The sequence below is a fragment of the Archocentrus centrarchus genome, chromosome 3 (assembly GCF_007364275.1).
Source record: "Archocentrus centrarchus isolate MPI-CPG fArcCen1 chromosome 3, fArcCen1, whole genome shotgun sequence".
Lineage (NCBI taxonomy): Eukaryota > Metazoa > Chordata > Actinopteri > Cichliformes > Cichlidae > Archocentrus > Archocentrus centrarchus.
The window spans coordinates 126748-154261 of NC_044348.1; the positions used below are offsets into that span (position 1 = coordinate 126748).

Consider the following 27514-nt stretch of genomic DNA (forward strand, 5'->3'; position numbering starts at 1 on the left):
TATTGCACGTACATTATAATAAATCCAGTCCTCTTTGGTCACTTAAAATATCTTTATAGAGAGTAATGTTATATTTGTTCTGATTTCTGCTGCTCTCTTGGCCAGATTTCTCTTTAAAATCTGACCGATCACAGTTTTTACCCTGATAAATAAAGAATATATAAAAGTCGCTGCTAAACACTGATTGCAGCGTCTACCTTGTGACAGAAATGTTGTTTCTTACTCAAAATTACTTGGTATCATTCACAAGAGAAATGTTTGACATATTTTTCACAGATTCTAGGTCAGCAAGTCATTTACACAGTATAAATACAGGCAATCATTTTCTGGCAATCACTTTTTGGCAGACGATCACTTTTTGGCACAACACCGGGATGAGTGCTGCAGGAGCGGAAGCCTTTCAGTAGTCGTGTACGTAGTTTGAAATATCACGAAAATAAGGCTTGCTATGCGATTTTTTTTTTTAAATCGACAAAACATTTAGAAAACAAACACGTGCTTCGACGAAATTCAAGTGAGCTCTGCAAGGTATGCAAGCACAAGCCAACTTATGGGAATTGTAGTTTTTTGTGCAGTAAGGTATAGTCGCGAGTCTTACGTCATCATTTGGTCATGTAGTTAGCTAACAACACATCGCAACGGAGAGCCTTGGTATGTCGTAGTCACTGTGTGAAATACTGACTTTACATGTATTGTAAAAGCAGCGGATACCCCGTTGCTCTCGTTGATAAGTGTGTTTTTGTTGTTAGCGTGTCTTCTGCTGTAGCTAATGTTACTCGACTAGCCGTTTATCTTAACCTTCGCTCATGCCGTCAATTTGTCGGTGCCACTCTGTAATATTTACTCGTTGACATACATGTTAGGCTGCACTCGGGCAAATAAGCAGGAAACCATCAGCAATTTAAAACCAGTAAGGTCACCACCAAGTTTAGAGCATATTTGTTGAATTTAAGTAGCATGATTCAAGCTAACTCTGCTAACCGCTAGCAAATAAATGAGGGATTGTCAGTTTTCTGTCGTGCTTGTAAACCTTATTCAGTGTGTCTGGCTGTAGGGATGGCGGGTGAGAGTGGCGGAGAGGACCTAGTTTCAGAGTACCTGGGCCAGAATCCGCAGCTGGCCCAATGGGTCGAAACGTTCAGAGGCTACTGTGAGAGCAACAAGCAGTGGCTCGCTCGGAGAGAGTTCATTCTGAGGAACATGGAAGGTTTCCCTACGGTGCAGCCAGGAGTCCCCAGCAGCGGCCTAGACAGGCTGCTCTCTTTGTCCATGGTCTGGGCTAATCACGTTTTTCTCGGCTGCAGGTAAGACAGGCTGCTGGAACAGAGTTGACAACCTGCAGATACCTTCTGTTCAGATGAGAGTTCATTTTTGTTACCTGTTAAATCCCTCAGCTATCCACCGGCTGTGATGGACAAGATCAAAGAGATGGGAGAGGGGATACATGTCCAAGATGCTCCTGTTCACAAAACAGCGAAAGGTGAACTCATGGGCAAAGGAAAGCGGCCTGCTTCAGCTGGTAATGCAGTGCACATTTTTAACATTTGGGAAAACCATTAGCTAGTGTTTAATGGGGTCCAGTTTTTACTGGGGCTGCTTGATAATGACATGAGTCATAATCAGAATTATTTAATTTGATTACGTGTTTATCCAAGAAAAGTCATGCATTTATTACACTTAAAAAAATCTTTTCTTTCAAGAGAGGTTTTCCTTGAACTTCAAATATTGTTCAGCCAATTTCAAACCAAATAAATAACCCAATAAAATGGGAGACAGGGTCAAATGGTCAGGAGATGTTTTTTTTTTTTTTTTCCCCCTTAAACCTTGAAGCCCACCTGTCACAGGCTCCAGGGCGGTAACAGAGCTGCATGCCTCCTGCCTCACAAAAGCAGGCCAAGCATGAGACATCTGCAAATCCAGTGACAACAGTGAGCATCTGTTAATGATCCTTCTGAAAGTTCACTGGTGGAACCTCATTATAACTTTTACTTCCTGTTGACCAAAGGCTCTGTCTATCATCTCGGCTCCAGCTGAGCTTTGGCTGTTCAGCAAGGGGCAAAGTTGCAGTACTGTAAAGGAAAGGGGGACGCTCAATTTACAACACCAGGCAACACAAGAGCATGTTTTCAAAAATGAATGCAGAAGAATAATTTTGTGTCGACTATCTAATCGTTGGAAGCCAAAATTGTAATTGAAATATAATGCAAATAATCAACAAAGCCTAGTGCTCCAATAATTCTTAACTTCCAGGGAATATACAGGTGACAGAAACATACAAAACTCTGGTCTTTTATTGAGTTGTATTGTGTTAAAAAGTGTTTCTAATAGGCTGTTTTTCTTTTGTGTGTACAGGTGACATTAACACACCTGTAAAGGTGATCGAATCAAAAACAGTCACAAATTACAACAGGATTAGTCCTTCTGCAAACAAGTCTTTCTGCTTGTCAGCCATTTTGAAGCACTCAGGGATTGTAATTTGGAAACATTCTAATTAACTTCAGTTTTAATAAAATAACCACATGTGTAGACTCAGTCAAATCTGAGTAAAAACTGCTTTAGAATAGAATAGAATAGAATGCCTTTATTGTCATTATACAGGATGTACAATGAGATTGGAGGGCCACTCCTGTTCAGTGCCATGTAACAGAAAATCAAACTCTCTAAAATGAAAAGAAAAATATTATAATCTAGTATAATCAATATGATCAAGAGATATACAGAAAATAAACAATGTGTAAAATATACAAAAAATAGAATGTATAAAAATATATACATACCTACATTGGTGCATCTGTACATTGTAAGAAAGTAAATGCGTGTATACATATAATAATGAAGATGATGAATATTGCACTTGGTGAATGAATATTGCAGTAGTGAGTGAATACTGGATATTACACAATATAGGAGTGATAGATATTGTTCAGTATGAATAATCTAATATTGCACAGAGATGTGGGTGTTGCACAGTTACAGTGGGTGAGTGTGTGAGTTCAGGGTGGTGATTGCTCTGGCGAAGAAACTGTTCTTGAGTCTGTTTGTTCTGGCTTTGATGCACCTGTAGCGCCTGCCAGAGGGCAGCAGGTCAAACAGGTCAAAGCCAGGGTGTGAGCTGTCCTTGATGATGTTCCTGGCTCTGCTGATGCAGCGGGAGGTGTAGATGTCCATCAGGGAGGGGAGAGGGCAGCCAACGATTCTTTGTGCTGTCTTGACTACCCTCTGAAGCCTGACCCTGTCTGCCTCAGTGCAGCTGCCGTACCATACTGTGATATAGTACGTCAGCAGGCTCTCAATGGATGAGCGGTAGAAGGTCAGCAGCAGGTTTGAGTCCAAGTTGTTCTTCCTGAGGACCCTCAGGAAGTGAAGTCACTGCTGAGCCTTCTTGATAACAGCTGTGATGTTATCTGACCAAGAGAGATCAGCAGAGATGAGGACACAGAGAAACCTGAAGGTGTGGACCCTCTCCACACGCTCGCCGTTGATGTAGAGGGGAGCTGGGTCAGTCCTGTGTTTCCTGAAGTCGATGATGATCTCTTTGGTTTTCATGGTGTTCAGTACCAGGTTGTTCTCTGAACACCAGGCTGTCAACTTCAGGACCTCCTCTCTGTAAGCTGCCTCATCTCCCTTTGAGATGAGTCCGACCACTGTGGTGTCGTCAGCAAATTTGACGATGAGGTTGTTATTGTGGGCCGGACTGCAGTCATGGGTGTAGAGGCAGTACAGGAGGGGGCTCAGCACACAGCCCTGTGGGGAGCCAGTGCTCAGTGTGCGGGTGGAGGAGAGATGTGGGCCAAGTCTCACAGTCTGGGGCCGGTTGGTTAAGAAGTCCTTGATCCAGGAACATGTGAGAGGGGGGAGGCCCAGGGTGTGCAGTTTGGTGGTGAGAATGTCCGGGATGATTGTGTTGAATGCTGAGCTGTAATCCACAAAGAGCATGTGAGCGTAGCTCTGCTGCTGCTCCAAGTGGCTCAACACAGAGTGGAGAGCTACAGCGATGGCGTCCTCTGTGGATCTGTTTGCACGATATGCAAACTGATGGGTGCCGAAAGTGGGGGGCAGATGGTCTTTGATGTGCTGGAGAACCAGCCTCTCAAAGCACTTCATGATTACCGGTGTGAGGGCCACAGGGCGGTAATCATTTAGGCTGGTGACAGATGACCTTTTGGGCATGGGGATGATTGTGGCTGTTTTTAGGCAGGGGGGGATGACTGCTTGGGCCAGGGAGAGGTTGAAAATCCTGGTGAAAATCCTGGTTAGATCAAGCTTTTTAAAGCTTGATCTAATTTAAGGTTTTAAAATATTACTTTTCTCACAAAGGGACACTTCTTCAGCCATGTCAATTGTCCTATAAATTTCAGGTAAAGATTATTTAAGTGCCGTCGCTCACATATTATTTAAAAAGTTGTTAATGCCATGCTTAAAATGCTGGCGTATATTGTGATTGCATTGGATTCAAATACTATTAATGTGTTTGTGCTGAAGTCGGAAGTCTGAATTTCAGAGGTCAGAATCAGAATCAGAATCAGAAGGTTTTTATTGCCATATGGGTGAACAGGTTCACAGCATTAGGAAATTGCTGCGGTACTTCGTGCTTACAGAAAAAAAAACAAATAAGTATAAAAACTATAAGACAATATACAAGTATACAAATTGCAAATATACAGAGATATTAGAGCTATAACTATAGCAAAATATTACAAAATTACAAAATATACAGTGCAGAGACTAATTAAAAGATAAAAGAATGTAAACTATATTCCACTAATATGTACATCAGTGCAATCAGACAGGTGCATAGACATAGGGTCATCAGCGTTTGTGGAGGGTGGTGGTAACAGTCTTAGGGTTATTGTTCATGAGTCCAACAGCAGAGGGGAAGAAACTGTTCTTATGGCGGGAGGTTCTGGTCCGTATGGACCGTAGCCTCCTGCCTGAGGGGAGAGGGTCAAAAAGTCTGTGCCCAGGGTGAGAGTGGTCGGCTGTGATCCGACCTGCACGCCCCAGTGTCCTGGAGGTGTACAGGTCCTGGAGAGATGGGAGGTTACAGCCAATCACCTTCTCAGCAGAGTGCACAACGCGCTGTAGTCTCTGTTTGTCCCTAGTGGTGGCTCCAGCGTACCACACAGTGATGGAGGAGGTAAGGATGGACTCAATGATGGCAGTATAGAACTGCACCATGGTCCTTGCTGGCAAGTTGAATTTCTTCAACTGCCGCAGGAAGTACATCCTCTGCTGGGCCTTTTTGATGACAGAGGTGATGGTGGGCTCCCACTTGAGGTCCTGGGTGATGGTAGTTCCCAGGAAGCGAAAAGAGTCCACTGTGGTGATGGGGGTGTCAGTCAGGATGATGGAGGGTAGAGGGGCTGTGTGCTTCCTAAAGTCCACTATAATCTCCACTGTCTTCTGGGCGTTCAGTACCAGGTTATTATGGCTGCACCAGGACACCAGACGTTTGAGCTCCATCCTGTAGGCCGACTCGTCCCCGTCTGAGATGAGTCCGATGAGAGTCATGTCGTCTGCAAACTTAATAAGCTTGACAGACTGGTGGTCAGAGGTGCAGCAGTTGGTATACAGGGAGAAGAGCAGAGGAGAGAGGACACAGCCCTGAGGAGTGCCAGTGCTGATGGTCCGGGAGTCCGAGACATTCTTCCCCAGCCTCACGTGCTGCTTCCTGTTCATCAGGAAGTCAATGATCCACCTGCAGATGGGATCTGGCACGTTCATCTTCCCAGCCAGAAGTTTCAACTGGAATGCCTTCTCGAGTTGGCTTTCCAGCTTGGAAAGTTGATGTAGCCCCACCGATCCTGATTTAACAATTTAAAACAGCAGCTGTGAATGTAAACAGTAGTAAAACTGTAAAACCTTTAATATTTACCATTATGTATTTTTGACTCGCTAAAGCCATCTGCCGAGCATTGACTAGGATCTATCCGTGAATGTGCTGTATTGCTAATAATGCATAAATGTCTCTACCTTTCTAAGAGCCAAAACAGTTTCTGTTTGCTTTACTTTTCTGACTTCACTACTGTAAACACCATAACCCATAAAAACAGAGTTTGGGTTACCTTGAATAGCCTTTACAAATGATGTGACTAATCTATTCATAGATTTGACGGTGAGAAGGTTTCCTAGTTTTCTCTAGCTTGTTACAGACCAACAAAACATTTCAGTGCTATTTTCTGTTGCTGTGGGTTTTCAGTGTAATTACCTATGTGCAGGGTTTTTTTTTCCCTTTACACACCCACACCTGAGGCTGTTTCCTCATTAAATGTTGATCCCTGTGCCATCATTGTCTTGCCTGCTGTGTCTTTTGCAGAACTTGATGATGACAGCTGTGCATTTAGAGCCAAAACTGGGCCTAATGAGCTCGACAGTCGATCTGCGGTTAGGACGGCAGCACGGTCTGGGAGTCAGAAGCTGGGACCACCTCCACAGGCTCCAGCAGAGCACCAGCCCTTCTTCAACCGCCTCTACAAGGCTGTGGCGTGGAAGCTGGTGTCGGCAGGGGGCTTCGGGCCCAACTTGGACCATTTTGAAATACTTCGCAGCTGCGTGGAGTCCTGTAAACAGACCCTGACATGTGTGTTTGTGCCACTGAAGGACATTACAGGCCTCCCCGCAGGCCGCACACAGAAGGAAGGCCACGTGTGTGAAATTCGCTGTCAGACTGTCTTCATGGGCACGGGATACGGGCGCGACGAGGCCGCTGCCAGAGCCATGGCTTCCAAAGAAGCCCTTAAAGTATTTCAGGGGCGAAAAGTGACTGTAAAGATCTGTAGGCGGAGGTACAAAGGGAAAGACGTGGATGATTTGATGCTATTGGACGAACAGCCGCGGAGCCAGGGCTTTCCTCCTGCTCTCAGCTACCCTTTTCAGGATGAGCAGCTGGAAGAGAGTTCTGCATAGAAGCTTATGCTGAACGGAGCTACTGAAGGCATTCATGACTGTGTCGGGACCAGACTGTTATGCAGCTGACCATCAGAGCTAAACCAGAGAATATTAGGTAACCTGGAGCATTAACTATCATGGTGCATTTCACACAATACGTTGGTGTCTTAACACAGGTAATAGACAAACATCTGTGCACGATCACCAAAATAATAAAACTAGTCCCAAATCTGCAAAAAAAAAAAAAAAAAAAAATCACTACACTAGTCACAGTATTTTTCAGCCATTTTCAGAGTTGTAAAGGCAGCAAATAGTGTAACAAAGTGTGTGGAGGTGGCATATGTGCCACCATTTAAAATTCAAACAGCCGCTAACAAGCTTAACTGCAATATTACATTTGGATATGACTGTTTATCCCAACACAGTGAATAAAACAGTTTGGCCAGTACTTCATGTTAAGAGTAGTGTAGACGGTTTTCCCCCTCAACTTCATTCCTGTTGTGACAATTTTTCTTCTGGTGATTTTATGAGTGTAACTGGGTACAGTAACACACAGTTTTACTTTCTCAGACTTTAATAGAGTTTCAGTTTGTTTTAGATTCCAACTCATGACTTAGAAGGGAAATGAGACACATGGACTCACCAATAACTGCAAAAAAAAAAACAAATACAGTCACTAATTTTTTTCTAAACACGATGTACTGTTCCTTAGTGTTTGTACTGAGAATATAAAAAAACAGGCACATCAATACTGGTTTTATTTTGTGAACCTTTTATTTCAGCAATAAATGTCAGTTTTTTTGTTTTGTTTTTTTAACTTGTAACTAGTTGTAATGACATTCTTATTCCACCATGACCTGCAGTTTAAGGGGGTCCCATTATGCTCATTTCCAGCTCCATGTTTATATTCTTTGATGAGAGTAGCTTTGCATGATTCACAATTCAAAGCCATTCTTACTTATTTTCAGTTCATCCTGTCTCAAACAAAGCTGTTTTAGTTCCTTTCCCCTCTCATCCAACTTTATTCTGATTGGCCGCCGCACATGAACAGCAGGGGGACCGGGTTGCTGTGCTCATAGCCAAAGCTGAGTGTGCCTGAGAGAGCCGAATAAGGGCTACCCGCTCTCATTGATGTCATGCAGAGCCCAGAGCAGAAAAAACTGGCAGCTTTTGGCTCACATGGGATTACTTGCATATTCCTTGACCCGTTTTTTTTGGTTTGTTTTAAACATCGGTTTCATATTCAATATGAGTATCCCCCCACTCTAAAAAAAAAAAAAAAATAAATAAATAAATAAATATATATATATATATATATATATATATATATATATATATATATATATATATATATATATATATATATATATATATATATATATATATATATATATATATATATCCCCTGTAATTGTTCATGAGCAGAACTGCACCTTTGAATTTGAGTTGAGTTTATCTTAAATTTTCTTGATTAGCTTGGATTCAGATAAACTTCTCAAAACCCAGTTAGTGTGATGATAGCTGAAGTGATTTCCAGTTGTTGATGAAACTAGCATTACAGGCTAAAGTGAATTTTAAAAAAATGCCCACACACACAGGTTCTACAAAGACTTTTTTTTTCTTTCACTCAAACTCCAAATGCCAACTAGTGTCCATTTTACTGTACACAGAAGAACTAAATGCTACTGCTTTCATTTTATTTTATCATATATAAGTTGACTGATTTAAAAGAGAGATGTGTTCTATGTTTAAAATATTTGGTTGTTAATATAAAGAATATTCATTTGGACACTGTGTACATTTCTGATGTGTTTGAGGGTAACGTGCAGCCGTAAACATGTGATTCGTGTTTTTTTCCAGTCTGAGTTGAAATTGAACAGGGTTGCATTAAAGTGCAAATATCTATACTGTTTCATGATAGTGTATGTTTACTCCAGTGGTCCTGTTTCTATATATTTTTAAATAAACAAAATTTAAACTAAGCCGAGTGTCTTTGGTATTCACCTACAGCACCTGAACTTGAGACGTGATACTTGCAGCCTCAAACTTAATGATCTCAGTTCACTTCAAGAATTTGCGACAAGTACAGAATTTTGCTGTTGTGTCACATATTTCCTCTCATTAGCTTTAATTAGCTCAAGTTCATACACAGCTGCACTGCCTGACTCAGTAGCTCATTAGAGATGGGAGAAAGATAGCGGATCCAATAATCAGGAGCTGTCAGTGATTTGAGTGACATTGATGCTTGACCTCCTCCCACAGTTCAAATTGACCTATTGTTTATATAAGCAGGCTTCAGGCCTCTTTGACACAGCTGACTGGACTGCATTCGCATGGCTGCACCACATTTTTTTCCCGCTAAACACAAGCAATGATGCACTCTTGATTTATGGTTGAAACAGGAAAATGATGAGTGGCAAATGGGCACATCACATTTGCATGGCCTATTCAGAAAGCTCCAGCTTATTAGACTATGGAAATATTTGTTTTGCGTAAGCCTAGCAAACCACACACAGTCCCTTTGGGTCAATGTGTTTTGTCACATCTTATGTACAACTTCATTTGTTTGATTTCAGAGTAAGTCCCGGCATTCACCACTAAAGGGCAGCAGTGTTTACCTCAAATACTGAAGTAGTTTCCCACATTGTGTTTATGTTGGTTCATGCATTAAGACGTCTTTAAATTCTTTTCAACAATAAATTATATGTTTCCAAGAAAAAAGTTTTGCTTCTTGCTAGTGTCCTTATCACTACCGGTAGTATTACCAGTACCTGCAGCCCATTCAGGTTGCACAGGTAGTCAAGCTCCTTCAGGATAGCACCAGTCAGAAGCACTGACACACTGATATCACACACCAAAAACTCTGTGTTCCCTTTCTACACATTAACACTGGAACTAGAGTGGCTGAATATCGTCAAGGATAACTCCAAACAACCCCAAACAACCAATTTTTACCAAAAGAAACAATTCAAGTAATCACTTGCAACAAGCTATTTTTGGCTGCTTCCTTATTCACAAGGGGTTGCCACAGAAGGTAGCTCTGCATGTTTGGTTTAGCAGATTTTTTACACCGGATGCTCTGCCTGATGCAACCCCAAAGGGATAGCAGCAAAAAAACACTTGCATAAGTTTTGAAGAAACTTAGTAGAACATGTCTGTTGTTAACGTGGTAAGCTAACCTGAGTGACCCTGAGTGAAATTAGGCATAACTTATTTTTGGACATCCTCTGTAGTTAAAAGCATCTCAATAACAGTGACGTGAAATGAGCTCGGAATAAAGATCAAGCATCATTTGCTTGCACTCTATCATTTTCCATTCTAGTTACGTGTGTATTTTTGAGACACCACCAATTTTGACACAATGTAAGTATTTGATGCCCTGGCAATGAGAATGGGCTGAAAGAAAGCACACAGGCAGACCCAGAAAGCGCAGCAGAAGATTGGACTGCACAATCATGAGTAAAATCAAGAGGAAAAAAATTCACTTCTGATACTGACTATGGGTACTACAGGGGACCGGAACAATGCAGACCATTGTAAAACTTAAAAAACTCTGTTGTGTTACATCTTCTTTCAACAGGACCCTTGAAGTATTTGGGAACTGAGGAGATCGATTCCTGTCGTTTTGAAAGTAACATGTTTTCCTGTTGTTGCTTTTGCAGTCAGCTGGTGTGAACTCTCATTGTAAAGACACAGTTGTTGCGATCCATTAGCTTTCTAAAGTGGCCAGCATCAATGAGCGGAGTGAGGTATGTTTTTTTTTTTTTTTTTTGAGTGTGTTGAGAGAGAGAGCAGCAATTTGATAGCAGTGAAGTTACAAAATCACAGCTGCCATTTGTCAAAACTTGAGAAGTTAACAGGGAAGTCCAACTGAAAGAAAATTAAACAGTACACACAAAAGGCACAGAACTGTGGACATCATCCACACTGTGTAAATATAGTTAAAAAATCCAGGGTGTTATCTTTCTGCTATTTTGAATGAGATGCAGGGTTTAAATGATCCTGTTTTTGTTACAGGGTCACAACCTTTTCAGAAACAAGGTTGTAATAATAATAAAAAAAGTGCATTAAATGTTTCTGGTGTGCATCTTAACTACTGGCTGAAAGACCTCTGCACTTTCTTCTTTATCAATAAGAATTAGCCTGAAATACACTAACTGGCAACTTTATTAAGTACACCTGTTCAACTGCTTATTAACGCAAACATCTAATTAGCCAACCACATGGCAGCAGCCCAGTGTTTTTAGGCATGTTGACATGGTCAAGATCACCTGCTGAAGTTCAACCCGAGAATCAGAATGAGGAAGAAAGGTGGTTTGAGTGACTTTGAATGGAACATGGTTGTGATGTGCTGATCTATGTCAGAAGCTGATGATCTGCTGGGGTTTTCCCACACAACCATCTCCAGGGTTTACAGAGAACGGTCTGAAAAAGAGAAAATTTCCAGTGAGTGGCAGTTCTCTGAGTGAAAATGCTTCGTTAATGCCAGAGGTCAGAGGAAAATGGCCAGACTGCTTCAAGCTGATAGGAAGGCAACAGTAATTCAAACAACCACCTGTTACAAGCAGAAGAGCATCTGAATGCACAATAGGTCAAACCTTAAAGCAGATGGGCTACAGCAGCAGAAGACCACTCTGGGTGCCACTCAGCTAAGAACAGAAAACTGAGGCTAAAATTCACACAGGCTCACTAAAATTGGACAACAGAAGATTGGACAAACTTCTGCCTTGTGTCAACAGTTCAAGCTGCTGCTGGTGGAGTAATGGTGGATAATTTCTTGGCACACTTTAGGCCTCTTTAGGCCAATCGGGCATTGTTTAAATGCCACAGCCTGCCTGAGTATTGTTGGTGATCATATCATCCCTTTATTACCACATTTTCTGCTGGCAAGTTCCAGTGGGATAACACACCATGTCAGAAAACTCAAATCATCTCAACCTGTTTTTTTTTTTTTTAATATATATTAAAATGAGTTCACTACACTCAAATGGCTTCCACAATCACCAGATCTCAACCCAACAGAGCACCTTTGAGGTGTGGTGAAAGATTCATGTCATGGATGCAGCTGACAATCTGCAGTATGTGATGCTATTGTGTCAACATGGACTAAAATCTGTGAGGAATGTTTCCAGCACCTTGTTGAATCTGTGCCACAAAGAATTAAGGCAATTCGGAAGGAAAAAGGGCTCCCACTTGGTACTAGCAAGGTATGCCTAATAAAGTGACAGTGTCTCATCTGAGTGTATAATCACAAGGCAAACAAATCATTTTCTGGATATATCCAGCATCACAACCTGGCCATTTTCATGTATTTTCCCAGGAGCCCTTGGTAAAAGACAAAAAGGAGAGTCGAGTAAATTTAAAGGGGCCCTATAATACTTTTCCTCATTTTCTGGTATGTACTGTCAGAAGGATGGATGTTGATATTAAAGATGTCCAAAGTTTCACATAATTAAGTCAATATATGCAAAATCCAGTGAATCCCCATAATCAATAGGCTTAGCCTTCAGACTGCTGTAAACACAGACAGTTGTTTCCACTCTCGGCTCTGTATGATGTCAGAGCGAGGGTATATCCCTAACATGGTTATCTCGGCTGTGAGCACAGAAACCCCACCCATCTGCTTTTCTGCTGTTTATGTGGGGCAGAAGAAAGTTGGTTAATAAGTTGTATAATATACATATTTTTTTTGGCTTAATAGGACACACTAAGATTAGATGTGAGTGGTACCAGGTAACTTCAATGAGATCCAGCCATGCTCTAAAGCAATTAAAGGGCACTGTAGCCACTACGTGTGGTCACTGATAACAATCAGAGGCATTACATGAGATGAGGCTTGTACACAATACACAACAAGCTCAATGTGCATGTGTTCACACATTATAAATCAGCTTCACAGCCTAAAGCATTGTCTGGTCTTGATGTATAGAGTATTTTTCACCCAATGAAGTCATTCTCAGAGAGCAATCTCTTTGTCAGACTGTATCATTTGTCAGCTGCTCTGTCGCTCCATCAATCACACTCAACCATCCCGTCTCGTTCACTCGCTCTTTCATTGTCTCCCTGTTTCCATCAACATTTCTATCTGTCATTCTGTCGAATTATCACACAAAAACAAACACCACTGCCAATGGGCAATTGCTGCAGGTTGGAACTGTCAATGTGTGAGGTTAAAAAAAAGAGCTCTTATCCACACATTCAATCTCTATTGGAATTGGAGGTAATTCCCTGAGGAATCAATAACAATCCTTGCTGTCTGGAGAAAGTATTGCTGTTCAGGAAATAAGATAAACTGTCTGATGTTCCCTACGTGACCACCATGGACTGTTTTGACTGTCCAGTGTTCTTTGATATGTATTAGTTGGATTCAAATTATGCATAAATAACCAAGATAACCAAGATTTTTCCACATCAATAGCATGTCATTGTCTCACCTTCAAGATCACATGATTCATGCAAGCATAGGATGGATGAATTGCCTCTTGATCGGCTCCATGATATATTTTTAATTTGGAAAATGACTTTACACTGTCTAATCGGATCTGTGGGCATAAAGACATTAACCTAATAGGACCGTTTTCATGTGTTGGGATGGAACAGTTTAGCCCTTCTACTGTGTCACCAAAGAGTTTTTTTTTTACATTCAGTAAAGATGATTTTAAATGGAAAAACAAGCTATCTATAAAAACATATTTTTTAATGAATCAGTGTGCCACATGAAGGTTGGTATTAAGATGCGCAGGAGAACAGGTGTATGTATGCTTTTGGATTGTAGCAGCAGAAACCTCACTGTATCATACAGAGAACATAGAACTTTATTGATGTGTCACAAGTGTAAATTACCCCTTGGGGCTCGTCCAACTGGGAGAAGACCCGGAGACAAAGCAGCATATTGTCACTTACTGATGCTTAATCAGGTATACCGCTCTTGTGGTATTTTAACACATCAGCATCAATTTATGACATGAGGAAGAATTAAAAAGTGGAGTGCACTGAAGATTTAATACGAGCTGGTTTGACTGACTCATCTATTTGTTCTGTATTTTATATTTTCGACTGAGCAGAAGTAAAAACGTCACTTTTGCTGAAGTTTTTCAAAGCTCTCTGAGAAAGGATCAGTAACGTGAAATTGTTCAGTTTGGCTGCATGGCTGAGGATTTATTCCCGACTATTACTGGATTTACACACAGTTAAAAGATTAAACGTTGTGCTAGAGGACAGACAGCAGGACGTGCAAAACAAACATGATTCAGCCTCTTCTGGGATGATGAATATTTCCAGAAGGTTGTGCAGCCATACAGCCATTAGTAACTCTGTGTGAACAGCTGATTGCATAGCCAGAGGGCTGTACTGCATGATAGATCAAAGACAAACCAAAATAGAGAGGAAACTGATGCATAAACGTAACAGAATCCAAGGTTTCTCTGCATGATTTGTACAATCACGCCAACGAACTTCTTCAAGAATTTGCTCAGTAGTGGCCATAGTGTAAAGGTCAAAAGTCATCATAATTAGTATGACTCATTTAATTGTGGACCAAAATATCTATGACAAATTTCTTGGTAATTCAACCATGAGAGCTCCAGTAAACTGACAATTTGTCCAGTGGCAAGACTACAAGAAAGGTCACTGAGTGTCCAAAATACAAGACCTTCATCTTCTGTGGAGCATAAATGTTCTAAGTAATGGTTTTCATATTTTTGTAAAATGAGACCAGAGTACTTATGACTCATTTTTCAAGTACCCTGAATATTTGAGCAGAAGTGCTGGGGAGGTACATAAACCTATAGGTCAGGCAAAAACTGGAGAAAATGCACGTCAAACCATACAATTATCTGTCTGTTCTTGCTTTACACACGATATCATATGAGTGATTCTAATACTACAGAGAAGTCGCTGCGAAGCAGTTAAAACTTCCTTTGTTTGTGTCAGAGACTCCTGCCACCTGTCAGTAAAATATTAATGACAAAAACAGCTTTTCCAGGAAATAAGTGTGCAGTCAACAGCACCAACTACAGTCTGCCTTTAGCGCCGTGATAATTTCCCAAGTGGTAACACGCCCACGCACATGCTAAGCACACAGAGAAGCAAAACGAACATAAAAAAGTCAACATTTTATTCTAGGCCCTACTCCATTATTGTTGACAGAGGCAGAGAGGAAGGGTGGATGTGAGATAAAGCACAGTGATGTGGAATATCAACAAAGAGGGTCAACTAAAATAGTGTGAAGTTAAGAAAAATATCCATCCATGCATCCATCCATCCATCCATCCATCCATCCGCTTCCCCTTATCCAATTCAGGGTCGCGGTGGCTGGAGCCTATCCCAGCTGTGAGAAAAATATATTATTCAGTTGCTTCCTTGTCATGTTGACTTTTGCTCACAAGCAAAAAGATGGCTTCAAACAAAAGGTGCTATCTTCTGAACTGTGTGTCAGATCCACATGTAAATACCTGGAAATAAAAGCTGAGGTGTTGATCTGTTGTTTCAGATTCATCTTTTAATGTCAAACCCAAATGTTTTCAGTCTACAGCAAAAATACTTTTGGAGGGGAGTGTGCATCCAGCCATCCATCTATATACATACATATCCCAACATAATTCTATTTGAATGTTGCAGATTCCTGAGAATTCTAAAAGGGGAATTCTGATGAAAAGTCTAAATACTTAAATGTAGCAAAAAAAAAAAAAACTGCTGTAAAGTGTCAACTATAAGTCAGTTTTATTTAAAGATCTCAGCTAGCTCTTTTAAACTGTATGACCATTTAACAGTTCATCATAAACTAAACAACAGCAGGCTATAAGCTAACACCATGCCAGCTAATGTTTGTATCAAGGGTCCTAAAAATCACACATTCCATCTGATAAAGTTCAATTACATTCTTACAGTATATGAGAGTTTATTCTCCAAGTGTCCAAGTCATTAAAAAAATTAGATCCACCTCAAAAATGTTAAGTATCATAAAATGTTTAATTAACAAATATAAGCAAGAAATGCAGAGCGAGAGATGTAACATATTCCTGAAGACTTTGAGAGGAGAAATACCAAACTACAAGTATTTTATATCAAAGTCAAAGACAAAAGCATGAAAATGGAGGCAGAGTAGGAAGAACTGAAGAAAATATGCACAGAGATGCAGGGAAGAAAACTCCGGCAGAACCAGGCTCAGGGAGGGGCAGTCATCGGCCAAGACTGGTTGGGGCTGAGGGTAGGGAGCAGGGTTATAATAGTTTTGGATTTTACATTATAGTTTAGTTTTAGTTAGTTTTTACTTTTTTTTCTCTAATTCAGTTAGTTTTAATTAGTTTTCAGAGTGGTTTTGCTCGTTTTTATTAGTTTTTATTTTTGGTTTCATGCTTAGTTTTAGTTAGTTTCAGTTAGTTTCAGTATTAGTTTTAGTATTTTCATACCTAATCAGGTGCAAGATTCAAGGCGCAAAAGTGACTATTGTGTAATGAAAACTTGACAAAAGATACAGTTTAAAGAAATATAGTCAACAACCAACTGTTCACAAGACATGCTAAATTTGTGTAATATTAAGGACACACATGAGCATAATCAGGGAGAAACAAAGAAAAACATGAACTCCCAAACTCAATAAATTCTACAATAAACTCCACAATAAACTTCAGCATCAGTGCAGCAGATTAATAACGCCTACATGTGGTGTTAAACAAAAACAAACTCTTTGAAGGAGTCAAAGCTCAAATCCAGCTGCATCCTGATGTTCTCACCACCTGAAGCTGCTTCTGTTTTGGAGCTAGCTTGGTTAGATGCTCGCTAATTAAACCTGCAGGGTCTTTGCGGCCTCTGTACACAACCTACAGAAGTTGCCGACCTCATGTCCGCATTTATGCTTGTGTAGCTGGATTGTGTGTGTTAATTACCTTGTGGTCGTGTGCAGGTGTTTGTACTCAAAGAACCTCCATACAGGACTCGGCAGACCGCAGCCATTACTTTGCGGACCAGCGCGGTGAGCGCACGCACATGCGCACTCACACAGTTGTCCTGTGGCGCTCCCAGCTTAAACTCGGAGAGCGGAAACAATGATTTCATATCAATCCACAAGGCTTAAAAAAAACCCCAAAAAAACAAGTAAATGAAAGTAAGTTTATCGATTATTTCAGTTAGTTTTAGTTAGTTTTGTAAACTCACAATTCAGTTTTAATTAGTTATCGTTTTTTCCTTTTAATTATAGTTTTTATTTATTTCAGTTAACGACAATGTTTTTTCAATTTCAGTTTTCGTTATTTCGTTCGTTTTCGTTAACTATAATAACCCTGGTAGGGAGACAGGGCAAAAGATGACTATGATTAAATATGGAGAGGTGTATATAAACAGTACGAAAAGAAATACCTGGTATTTCAGCAACCTAGGTCTATAGCAGCATAACTAAGGGAGGGTTCAGGGTCATCTGATCCAGCCCTAACTATAAGCTTTATCATAAAGGAAAGTTTTAAGCCTAATCTTAAAAACAGAGAGGGTGTCTGTCTCCCGAGTCCAAATTGAGAGCTGGTTCCACAGAAGAGGGTCCTGAAAGCTAAAAGCTCTGCCTCCCATTCTAAAATGAAATGAAAATATAAAATAAATGTAGTAGTCAGGATAACAATATAGCCCAGGGATCCTCAAATCCAGGCCTCGAGTTCCAGTGTCCTGCAGGTTTTAGATGTGTCCCTCATCCAACACACCTGATTCAAATGAATGATTGAATTACCTCCTCAGTATGCAGTCAAGTTCTCCAGAGTCCTGCTAATGACTTCTATATTTGGCTCAGGGACACATCTAAAACCTGCAGGACACTGAGGATCCCTGGGCTATATTGTTATCCTGACTACTACATTTAGGTTAATTAAGATATAATACATATTCCCACAAAAATATGTTTTTTCCAAAGTTAACAGTCTTCCGCATGCTGTAAGACATTAATATTCTTTAATTATTTTTAACATTTCTACAAATACCTGGGCATCTCTTGGCTGAGGGGAACCAGGCATGTCCTACTGGGAGGAGGCCCTGGTGTAGACGTAGGACACACTGGAGAGATTATATTGCTCGGCTGGCCTGGGAACACCTCTGTGTTTCCCCAGATTAGGTGAGAGCTGGAGGAGGTGGCTGAGGAGAGGGAGGTCTGGATTTCTCTGCTTAGGTTGCTGCCCCCCAACGACCCTGAATAAGTGGAAGAAAATGGATGGATGACTGGATGGATTTCTACAAATGCTTTTTGGTAACCACATCCTAGGACAGAGAAAAAAATTCCATGGTAAACAAATTAGAGAAAGTATGTACTGCACTCGGGCAGCGGGGAAAGCAAACAAATGTTTACATGTGTTTTGTGGACTTAGAGAAGGCATTCGACCGCGTCCCTTGTGGTATCCTGTGGGGGTTGCTGTAGAAGTATGTTGTGTCTGGCCCATTGTTGTGAGCCATTCAGTCCCTGTACAACCGCAGTGAGAGCTTGGTACGTATAGACGGCAATAAGTCTGACTCATTTCCTGTGGGTGTTGGACTTCATCAAGGCTGCCCTTTATCACCAATTCGTTTCATAATTTTTATGAACAGCCCCAAAACATACTGTTTCCATCTCCATGCTTGACTGTAGAGATGGTGTCCTTTGACTCATATGCAGCATTTCTCAAGACTGGTGTCCAAGTCATTATATTGACTGAAGACAGGTGGGAAAGAGTCTCATCCTGACCAGGTACAATGTTCAGGAAACTGGAACTTTGAGCAGGTGTTGTCATCATTTCTCCTTGAAGACTCTCTGCAGCAAGAATAAAATAAAATAAAAAATAAAGTAATAATAATAATGATGATAAAAATAAAGTTTTTACACAATTTCAAAGTGCTTTTTACAGCAAAAATAAAAACACAAAACATTAAAACTGTTACACCTGAAAAATTAAATGATAAAATGGTGGGCAAAGAGAAGATTAATTTGTGGGGCTTCAGCTGTGAACATGGAGTCACCTTTGTTGCATGTATGTCATTCTCACCTTTGAATGATAATTAGCAGCAGAAATGTCCTTGATCAGACTACTACACTAGGGCTCAACAGCTCAGCAATCATGAATTATTAAGAATAAATTAAGATGCAGTTCCACCATAACTCTGGTGTGGGGTTTGTGCTGTTTTCCACAACCTGAAACAGATTAGCAGACCAGCAAAACACTCAGAATCAAGCCTCAATGCCAGAACCACCTGAACTCTCAAACTGCGGTGACAGATTACTCAGCCATTCACCAGTATGCCTGCTGACCTGTTGACCTACTGCCATCACAGTTCACCAGTGGTATTCTCTGCGTAATATGAGATGTTCCTCTATACGCTTAGCTGTAGGCCTGAGTGAACATCCTTCAAGACAGAATTAGTCCATCTGAGCTAGTTCAGTTGCTGATCACATATTTTGCTTATATATACCTATTAAAATACTGAGTATTATGCTGTAATACCACCATATATATAGAATATATAGAAGTTTTTCCTTGTGTATAAGGTTTTTTAATGCAAAGTTTACTAAAGGCCTCCTAGAACAAAAATTTGGTAAATGTTTAGATTATTATTAATTTTCAAAATCAAACTGCAACTGTTCAATAAAACTGCAGTTTCAGCAGCACAGTAGTGCAGTGGTTAGCACTGTTGCATCACAGCCAGAAGGTTTGGGTTTGAATCCACCTCAGCCTGGCCTTTCTGTGTGGAGTCTGCATGTTCTCCCTGTGTCTGCGTGGGTTTTTTCTAGGTACTCTGGTTTCCTTCCACAGTCAAAAGACATGCAGTTAGTGGGGTTAGGTTTTGACAGGCAAACTTTATTTCTTGTCGTGAGAATATATTTTTCTACTTCAACATCTGTGTGCAGCACAGAGGCATAGTCACAGTCAATGATTACAAGCAAGGCGACAAGTACGCACTTTGCTTCCTTTTATCTGTTATGAACTGATATTAAACAGCAAGTTCAGCCTTAGAGCCCAACCTAATTGACGACCGTGAAAAGTGCATTGCTTTTCTCATGTAATAACCACCTTGCAGTGAAATGGTGATGGAAAACTTTACGTCGCGATAGCAGAGCCTTGCTCTTCTGCCACTTGCATCACACGTACCAGCTAGTTTACAGTACTGGAACAGAACTGATTTTTTGGCTGAGCACCGAGTAAGTTTGCTGTGGGAAAAGCGCTGAATGTTTCGAACACTTGGCACTGGCCCCGTGTCAGAGAAAAAGGGCTAAAAGAGACCTGGAGAGGTGTCACTGGCAAGTAGTTTACATAAATCTCAGTAGATCATGTAAATCCTGGATTTATGCAGTGCTAAACATCAACATACGTGCACACTGAACATGAAATGGCTACACAGTGCTTACAAAAGCAGATTAATCAATTAATGTACACTGAACTGTGCAACCCCTTACCACTATGTATCAACAAGACTGGCATCTGATCAGAAGGGTAGACTACTAAGATAGCAAAGTGGTTGATAAGATCCATGTCAACCACTGGTAGACCTAGTAAGACCTGGAGGAAAGACAAGAGAGAGAAAGACAGAAGGACAAAAATCCTCCTAAGTTAAAGTAGCATCAACACTTTCACTCTTTTCAGCCACATGCTGCAAATTAAAATCTAATAAAATTCACACTTTGATCCATAAATGCCTCACCTGGTAGATCATCTGCAACATACTGTTATCGCACTGGAACAAGGTTCAGTTCCAGTTTGGGCGCTTTGCTGCAAGTCATCCCCTCTTCTCTGCTGTGTTTGCTGTCTACTGGCACAGTTCAATAAAGTAGGCATGCCACAAAAATCATAAATGGAATAAAAGACAGAAAGATTTGAATAAATAAATAAATGATACAACAAATAAAACAGCAAACAATAAAGTAGCAACAACAACAACAAAAAATCTTTATATTTCACCATCGTGTTAACAGCTGTCCCAGACACTAAAGTTAACAGGAGCAGATGCCCAGGGGTTAATGTGAGATTTGACAGATGGAGGTAACCTAATATCAGGTGTAGCAGCAGTGGGGAAAGATTTACAGACTGTGATCAGGTGACCTGTGCTGCTGCTCTGAGGTTTACTGCTCTTTGGGGTGATGACTTGCCCAACTGAATTCAACAAGATATAAGCACACAGACCAGCTTAAGTGCTTAGGCATAAGTACCAGTCCAGTCCTTACATTTAAACTGATGGCTGCTGTCCTTGATTTAACCTAACATTGGTCATTACCACCACAGCCTGCCTTGCACCAGTCAACACACTGCATCACTGTAAATGTCACCACAATACTTAAAACTAACCTGTTTAGCCTCGACTAAGCTGTACCAACCTACGTATAGTGCTTTCATGCAACCTTTGAAAAACACACTTCAATTTGACAATATGAAAAAAATTCAGCAACACAACATGAACAGATCCAACATCTGATAAAAATAAAATCTAGCATGATTGAGAACATTATCTAAGTTTGCTACATCCATCCATCATCTTCTGCTTTGCAGTTTATTAGACATCACTGAGCAGTCCTGACCTTTGAAAATAACCTCTCATCTTCCTCTCCTGTTCTCTCTTCCTTACATCTTTCTCCATCTCAGGGAGTGAACTTATTCCACATTAAAGTTATTTCTCTCCCTGAGAAATACAGCCTCTGTACCTTTAGCTCACAGACACACTGTGGTTCAAACTGCACAGTCTGTTTACTCCTATTTGTTGAGCTGTTTGAAACATTTCAAATCACCCTCTGTTTATGCTGGCTCATCTTCTATGATGCTAGCCAGAGCTCTCAGCCAGATGCTGAAGTTACAGTACTACCATTGGTGTAGTGATGTAATTAGGAAACAGAGCAGGTAGAAAAGGCACTGACCTCTGGGTGAAAGAGCTCAACCATTACCTTTGAACCAGTCCGATGCTGCTGATTGGATACTGTCAGTCTGTGTTACGCATGCGCATATCTTTATCTGACTCATTTTAAATTAGCAAGTTACACTGTAATGCTGTAATGCTCTGCGTACAACGTGATAAGATACTTTTATTTTAGATGATAGTATTTCATCAAAACACAGAGCCAGAGTTTTATGGACATCTCTTTGCTGAGCAAGGTTAAGTAACACTGGCGTCCCCCTACTCCAGGGTTTTGAACATATGGATCTTTTTTCCTGCCTTTCTCTAAATGTTTCCCACAGACTATACAAAGATTTGGATCCAATACATTCTCCATAATTCAAGAAACTAGAAAGGAGAAATAAAATACATTTAAGAATCTGCCTTTTCATACACATGTAAGAACATGTGTCTCTTTATTTGTTAGCAGAGTGAATTGTGCTCATTCAAACCTACTCTGAAGGAGAAGTGCCTTCTTATCTAGGCTAAGTAGTTGCTAGAGGCCAGGCGATTTGGCTAGCTGCATTGGCATCTCAGTAAAACATTTTCACATAATATTTATAATAATTTACCCGTTAGGTTTGGAAGAAGAAGACAATTCATACTTGGGACACTTCATACATTAAGTGACTTAACACTCTGATTATGCACACTACATTTACATATTTGATATTGATGGATTCAGCACAACCTCATCTTTCTAACAAGCCATCATACATGTTTCTATGACAATCACTGGCAAAGCAATTACAAAGTAAATGAAAACATTCTGCTTAGATTTTTTTTTTGTCATGTCTGCGTATTTTAGGTATGTATTCCAAGGTCTCTATCTAGCCCATACTTTAAGATATTAACATCCATTTTTTTTTTTAGTGGGTAAAGCAACATCCTATTCTGAAAGCTCTCACGCTTTGTGTTATTAATATACATCAGTTTTTGTGTGTTAACCCCCATCTGGACAGGCTGTAAATGAGCTCTTTTTTTTTTTTTTTTTTTTTTTTTTGATTTGGGGTATATAACAAGATATTTAACCATTTTGGCAGTAAAATATTTTTGTCCAAGAATCCATTTCATAAATGGGGGACTATTTGAGGTGAAGAAAAATTTGGTTGGGTTTAGTTCTACCTCTGGTAGGGGTATCTCAAAAACTAAAGCACTTTTTAGCTGTTTGTCACTTGGCTGTCCAAGGCAAAAGATTGTGTGAGCACTCACCAGGTGCATGAAAAAATATTTTTGCAAAGCTATTCAGTTTACCATACAGTTAATAGACATAGTTTATACACATAGCTAAATACAATACAATATTTTGCATTTTATTCTCTGAAAAAAACTCAAACTCTTAATTGAAATAATTGCTGATTAAATTTCTGTCAAGTGACTAATTGTTAAAATTCCAATACATATGTTTTGCCTTGAAATCCAAATTATTTACAAACATAAACCAATTTGACATATTGTTTTCTGTTGAAATTAAGATAAAAGTTTTTCTGAATGGTCAAAAGTTTTAGATATAAAATTAAAGGTACAATTCAGCAAAATGTATAATTCAGGAAGAGAAACAAATTTTACAGTAATTATTTGCTACTGACATTATGGTATTTTGAGTGTAATTTTACAGAAAAAATATTTTCATGTTACAAATATGTGATATCACTGTAAAAATTTAAGTTATGTGCTGTTTCTTTATTTACAGTAATTAAATGTTCTGACTATGAAGATATACCATTTTGGATTTTGGATGCAGTGAAGCGCCTCAAATGTGCATTCTTGCTAAGGTCCAGCAGGGGGAGTCACTCCTCTCATTCCAAAAAGAAGTTTATAGAAGTCTATTAAAAATAAAGACCCTTTGGTTTCCTTGATCTATGACCTCAGTGAACACTTTCCCACTATTTTTGACCTTATTTGCTAGTTTTATGTCTTGTTACCAACATAGTGTTCATTTTGTAAATTATGGTACACATTAGAGTCAAAATAGACAATGAAGCAGCGTACATGTATGCCTTGTTCTGAGCCCACCTTGTGAGTCTCTACCCTCACTTTCTTTGTTGTCACCTCTGGTTTCAAAACAAAAAAATTGCAACAGCAAAAACACTCAGCTTGAGGCTTCACTTGAGCACTTTTCTAACCAATGTGTGATGCCACTGTGGCTGTGTCTATCTTTAATATACAGGCTATAGTTTTCATGCATTTTCTAAGCAAGTTTTTCTGGACATTAAAATAAATAAATCAAGATTCACTGACAGTCTGGTGATTTTTACTTTAAAATATTTATGATTGAATGTTACACTGTGAAGGATGTCGTTTAGTAGGAGGAGAAGGTTGTCCTCTTTCATGGCTGGTGTTTTGGAATGAAACAGTGGCTCAGTTTCATTCAGCATGCATAAGACAAGGATCCTCGCACTATCTCATCTGAAATGCATTGTTTTCAGTGATATCTGTTACTGATTACTTTTTAATCATAATTTGTATCTGATGGGTTTTAGGTGACCTCTTTGCAAAAAAAAACAAAAAAAAAAACAACTATACTTCTCCCCAATGAGATACGCAGAATCCTTTGCTAAGCTTTTTTTTCCTTTTTTTTTAAAGATATTTCTAGAAGCAGCAGTTTAAAAGTGCATCTGCAGCACTTCTGCACCAGAGTTTTCAAGTTTCAACATTATTTATGTGTTGCATTTTATGGCTCATTCCAAACAAGATCTGGGCAATTCTGTGTGCAAAAGCTAAATGCATTTCGAACCCTCAGATGTCAGGTTTTCTCAGCCTAATTCCTTCTTTAATGTGACAAGCAGACAAAACATCCATAAAGGTCCTACATCTAATTTCAGCCAAAAGAAAAACAAGGTATCCTGCAGCAGATACCCCCCCCCACTGATCCCTGATCTCAAAATCACAGTCAGACTGTAGCAAGTTCCCCAAGATGCTTCAAACATACTAAATACCTTGAATAATTGTGTGAAAGTAAGTACAGTGAGGAAGACTACTAATGTCCTAAGAGCAAAGTTTTCTTTTAGTTCTCTTTGCTGATTCATAAAATCATAATGGCATCAGTTTTGTGAGCATCCTTTCTTTACTTTTAGTCTGTAAAACCATTTCACAGTGCTGTGCACACACCTTTAATAAAGCGAGCACAGTGTGAGAACATTTCTCCCATCAGCAAGGAAGCATAAAATCAACCTGCTTTTCCAAAACTCTGCACACATCGGTCCGCAAATATTTCTAAGTGAAGAGAGATTTTAGGTTGAAACTGCCAAATTCATCTGGTTATCTTATGGTCGTGACGTTACCTGTTTATGAGCCAATAATTGAATAGTTTTCTATAGATTTAGCTCACTTGTGTGCTGAGCTTCTTTCATGAAGTTATTACCCTGAGGCTGCCCCTTTGAAAATAATTGGGAGTCTCAGTATTCTGGCGCAGTGACAGTGTGACTGAGATATGACAGTCACTCTGCGCTTCATAACTACTTTCCCTGCAGTCAAATTAGGTTTAATTTTAAGCCCCTCTGTTATTGTCACCGGAGCAGCCTGGCCAGCCCCAGGACGTGTGACGTCACTGGGGAAACGTCACTGTTTAAATATTGACTTCTTCAAATCCTTGAGATTATCTAAAAATAAAAAGGGGAAAACGTTGCATAACTGATTCCAGGGGCACTGGCCTCTGTTTACGTGACTGGACCCATTTTAAAAGAACACGCACCCACTCCGCTGCTTTACAAAACAACATGATCCACGGTTTATTATTATAATTATCATCATGATTCATACACAAAACATTCATCTGAAACAAAACAGATCAAGTTCAAGAGACAGACCGGACTAGCCCAGAAGAAGAATCACTATGATGTTCCCATAATATTGCTGCTGAGACTTTACAGCGTGTGTGTGGTCCTTGGTTGGTTAGTTGTGCAGTGTGGGTTATGCCTTAACTCCTATTACATCACAACATTGATCCTGTGGTTTTCCTACTGACATAAAGTGGTTCGGAATATTTACAGGAACTTTATGGTACTTTGTGGTTTTCTCGTCTTCTATCCATCACCACGATCCTTACAGAGAATCTTTATAGGTTTTCTTTGATAATATATACTTGGAAAATATATACATATCATAGAATATTCTTTATTGTAAGGGTTGGACAGACAGACACCTGCTCCTCAACTGCATCATAAAAATATGACAGTAATTACAGAGAAATAGAGTGAGAATTTGTTTTCCCTTTGTCTCAGTGCTACATTCAGATCCGGAGAGGCTCATAAGCACTTCAACAGGAAGAAGTTGCAGAAAGCTCCCCGGGGGCAGTCGCACATCTTGCCGATTCGAGCGCCTTTCCGCACGGCGCACTGCTCCCCGATGTCACACTGAGAGGCAGAGAGAAGAGCACAACCAGGGGTTCCGTTCATTTCCACTTGCTACTTTATCAATCGAGGATATACGAGTAAATAATGAATGTTTATTACCGTTGGTACTTGGCCAAATTTCTTTTCCCATAAAGGCAGCCGTTTAGCCTGCAGCTTTTCCAGAACTTCTTGGAGAGCTCCGAGCTGTCGGGAAACAAACAAACAAAAAAACAAAAAAACAAAAGCAAAAACGTCGAAAGTGTTTAATAAAGATTGATTTGCTTTCCACAATGAGCATAAAAATATATTCGTGACTGTGTCTTAGCCTAATTATGGAAAATACAAACCGATTAAACCCTACAAATAAGATTTTGTTAAAAATATATTGGTGACTGTTTAAGTAAAATATACTCAAGGGATATTTTCCATAAAAAAAATAACAGTTGTATTAACTACACTTGATAGAAGTTTCATTGCGGGGAAGAATCTTGAATTCACGCGTAAATGCGACTTTACTTCACTTTAAGCTGTTCACGGACTCCAGTGTTAGCGTCATATTTTAGTCCTTAAAGCGCCTTGAGATGACTGGCTTAATAGCTATAAAGAAAAATAAATAAAAAACGGACTGAAATGTAATTTTCTCAGCATAATTAAAACTTATAGAAAGTATTTGACAAGAGAAAAAAAGAAAAGAAATTGGTCTTGATAAAAGAAGAAATCTCTCAGAAATTAAAGCTGCGTCGTGTTCCTGCATGCAGACTCCAAGTGCAGATCTTACCAGCTGCTTCTCACTGGTCAGGTTCGGACCTTTGGGGTAGAAGTCGCGCAGGGCTCTGGGGCTCAGCTCCTCTTCGGACTCGGTGTCCAACACTTCGGCTCCAGCGGCGCTGGAGAGCAGCAGCAGTGCGCACAGAAGCGTCCCGCTAAGCAGCCTTGAGCTCTGCATGGTCCCGGTGCACGGCAGCATGTTGCCCCCTTTGCCGGTTTCAAATAGTCACTCCACCGCTCCAAACACCTTTTTATCTGACGAGTAGCATCTGCTTGCTCCACCTTATTCTTTGATTTTTTTTTTTTTTTTTTTCTATTTGTCATGCGTAACAGCTGCCTTGGGTGAGTCATGCCGTAAAAGTTGCTGGGCAAAATATTCCTCAAAAAGTCAACAACACCAGAAGCCTGCATGGGGTCGTTACTTACAGCGTAAATGATTACTCCTTACTTGAAAGAAGAATGGAAAACTAAGAAGCCTGACACAAAACCAAGTTCAAGAGACGGACAGGTCAATCACCTGATCAGACTTAAGCTGTGAGATTATAATTGTAGTCATCAAACACTGTTTGATTTACAGCCTCAGGAAGTTTAACTTCACAGAAGAGCAAAGATGTGCTTGAGTCATCCAGCAAGTTAGAGAATAGTGCTGCATTTAGTGT

At 40.0% G+C, this 27514-nt stretch overlaps 2 protein-coding genes across 3 annotated transcripts; one reads left to right on the plus strand and one right to left on the minus strand.

Annotated features, from left to right (window-relative positions):
• The first annotated feature begins 598 nt into the window (after positions 1-598).
• cdkn2aip (CDKN2A interacting protein) lies at positions 599-7143 on the plus strand. 2 transcript variants are annotated; one of them, XM_030718494.1, is made up of 4 exons: positions 599-651; positions 1055-1304; positions 1395-1519; positions 6317-7143. In XM_030718494.1, exons 2-4 carry the CDS (start codon positions 1057-1059, stop codon positions 6904-6906), a joined length of 963 nt encoding a protein of 320 aa, XP_030574354.1. In that variant the 5' UTR covers positions 599-651; positions 1055-1056; the 3' UTR covers positions 6907-7143. The 2 variants fall into 2 exon arrangements, with proteins under 2 accessions (XP_030574354.1, XP_030574364.1); XM_030718504.1 differs by lacking the exon at positions 599-651 and adding an exon at positions 675-910.
• Positions 7144-25459: 18316 nt separating this feature from the next.
• On the minus strand, positions 25460-27096 carry cart3 (cocaine- and amphetamine-regulated transcript 3). Its single transcript, XM_030721897.1, has 3 exons — positions 26866-27096; positions 26208-26291; positions 25460-26108 (listed from the first exon to the last, which is right to left on the minus strand). The coding sequence occupies exons 1-3, from the start codon at positions 27052-27054 to the stop codon at positions 26001-26003; spliced, it is 381 nt and encodes a 126-aa protein (XP_030577757.1). The 5' UTR covers positions 27055-27096; the 3' UTR covers positions 25460-26000.
• Positions 27097-27514: the final 418 nt, after the last annotated feature.

Excerpts from the sequence above, each read along its gene's own strand:
- cdkn2aip (XM_030718494.1), top strand. The coding sequence starts at position 1,057 with ATGGCGGGTGAGAGTGGCGGAGAGGACCTAGTTTCAGAGTACCTGGGC. Across the intron at positions 1,305-1,394 it reads CACGTTTTTCTCGGCTGCAG|CTATCCACCGGCTGTGATGG; the intron begins GTAAGACAGGCT and ends TAAATCCCTCAG. Across the intron at positions 1,520-6,316 it reads AAAGCGGCCTGCTTCAGCTG|AACTTGATGATGACAGCTGT; the intron begins GTAATGCAGTGC and ends TGTCTTTTGCAG.
- cart3 (XM_030721897.1), bottom strand. The coding sequence starts at position 27,054 with ATGCTGCCGTGCACCGGGACCATGCAGAGCTCAAGGCTGCTTAGCGGG. Across the intron at positions 26,292-26,865 it reads TGACCAGTGAGAAGCAGCTG|CTCGGAGCTCTCCAAGAAGT; the intron begins GTAAGATCTGCA and ends GTTTCCCGACAG. Across the intron at positions 26,109-26,207 it reads AATTTGGCCAAGTACCAACG|TGTGACATCGGGGAGCAGTG; the intron begins GTAATAAACATT and ends TCTGCCTCTCAG.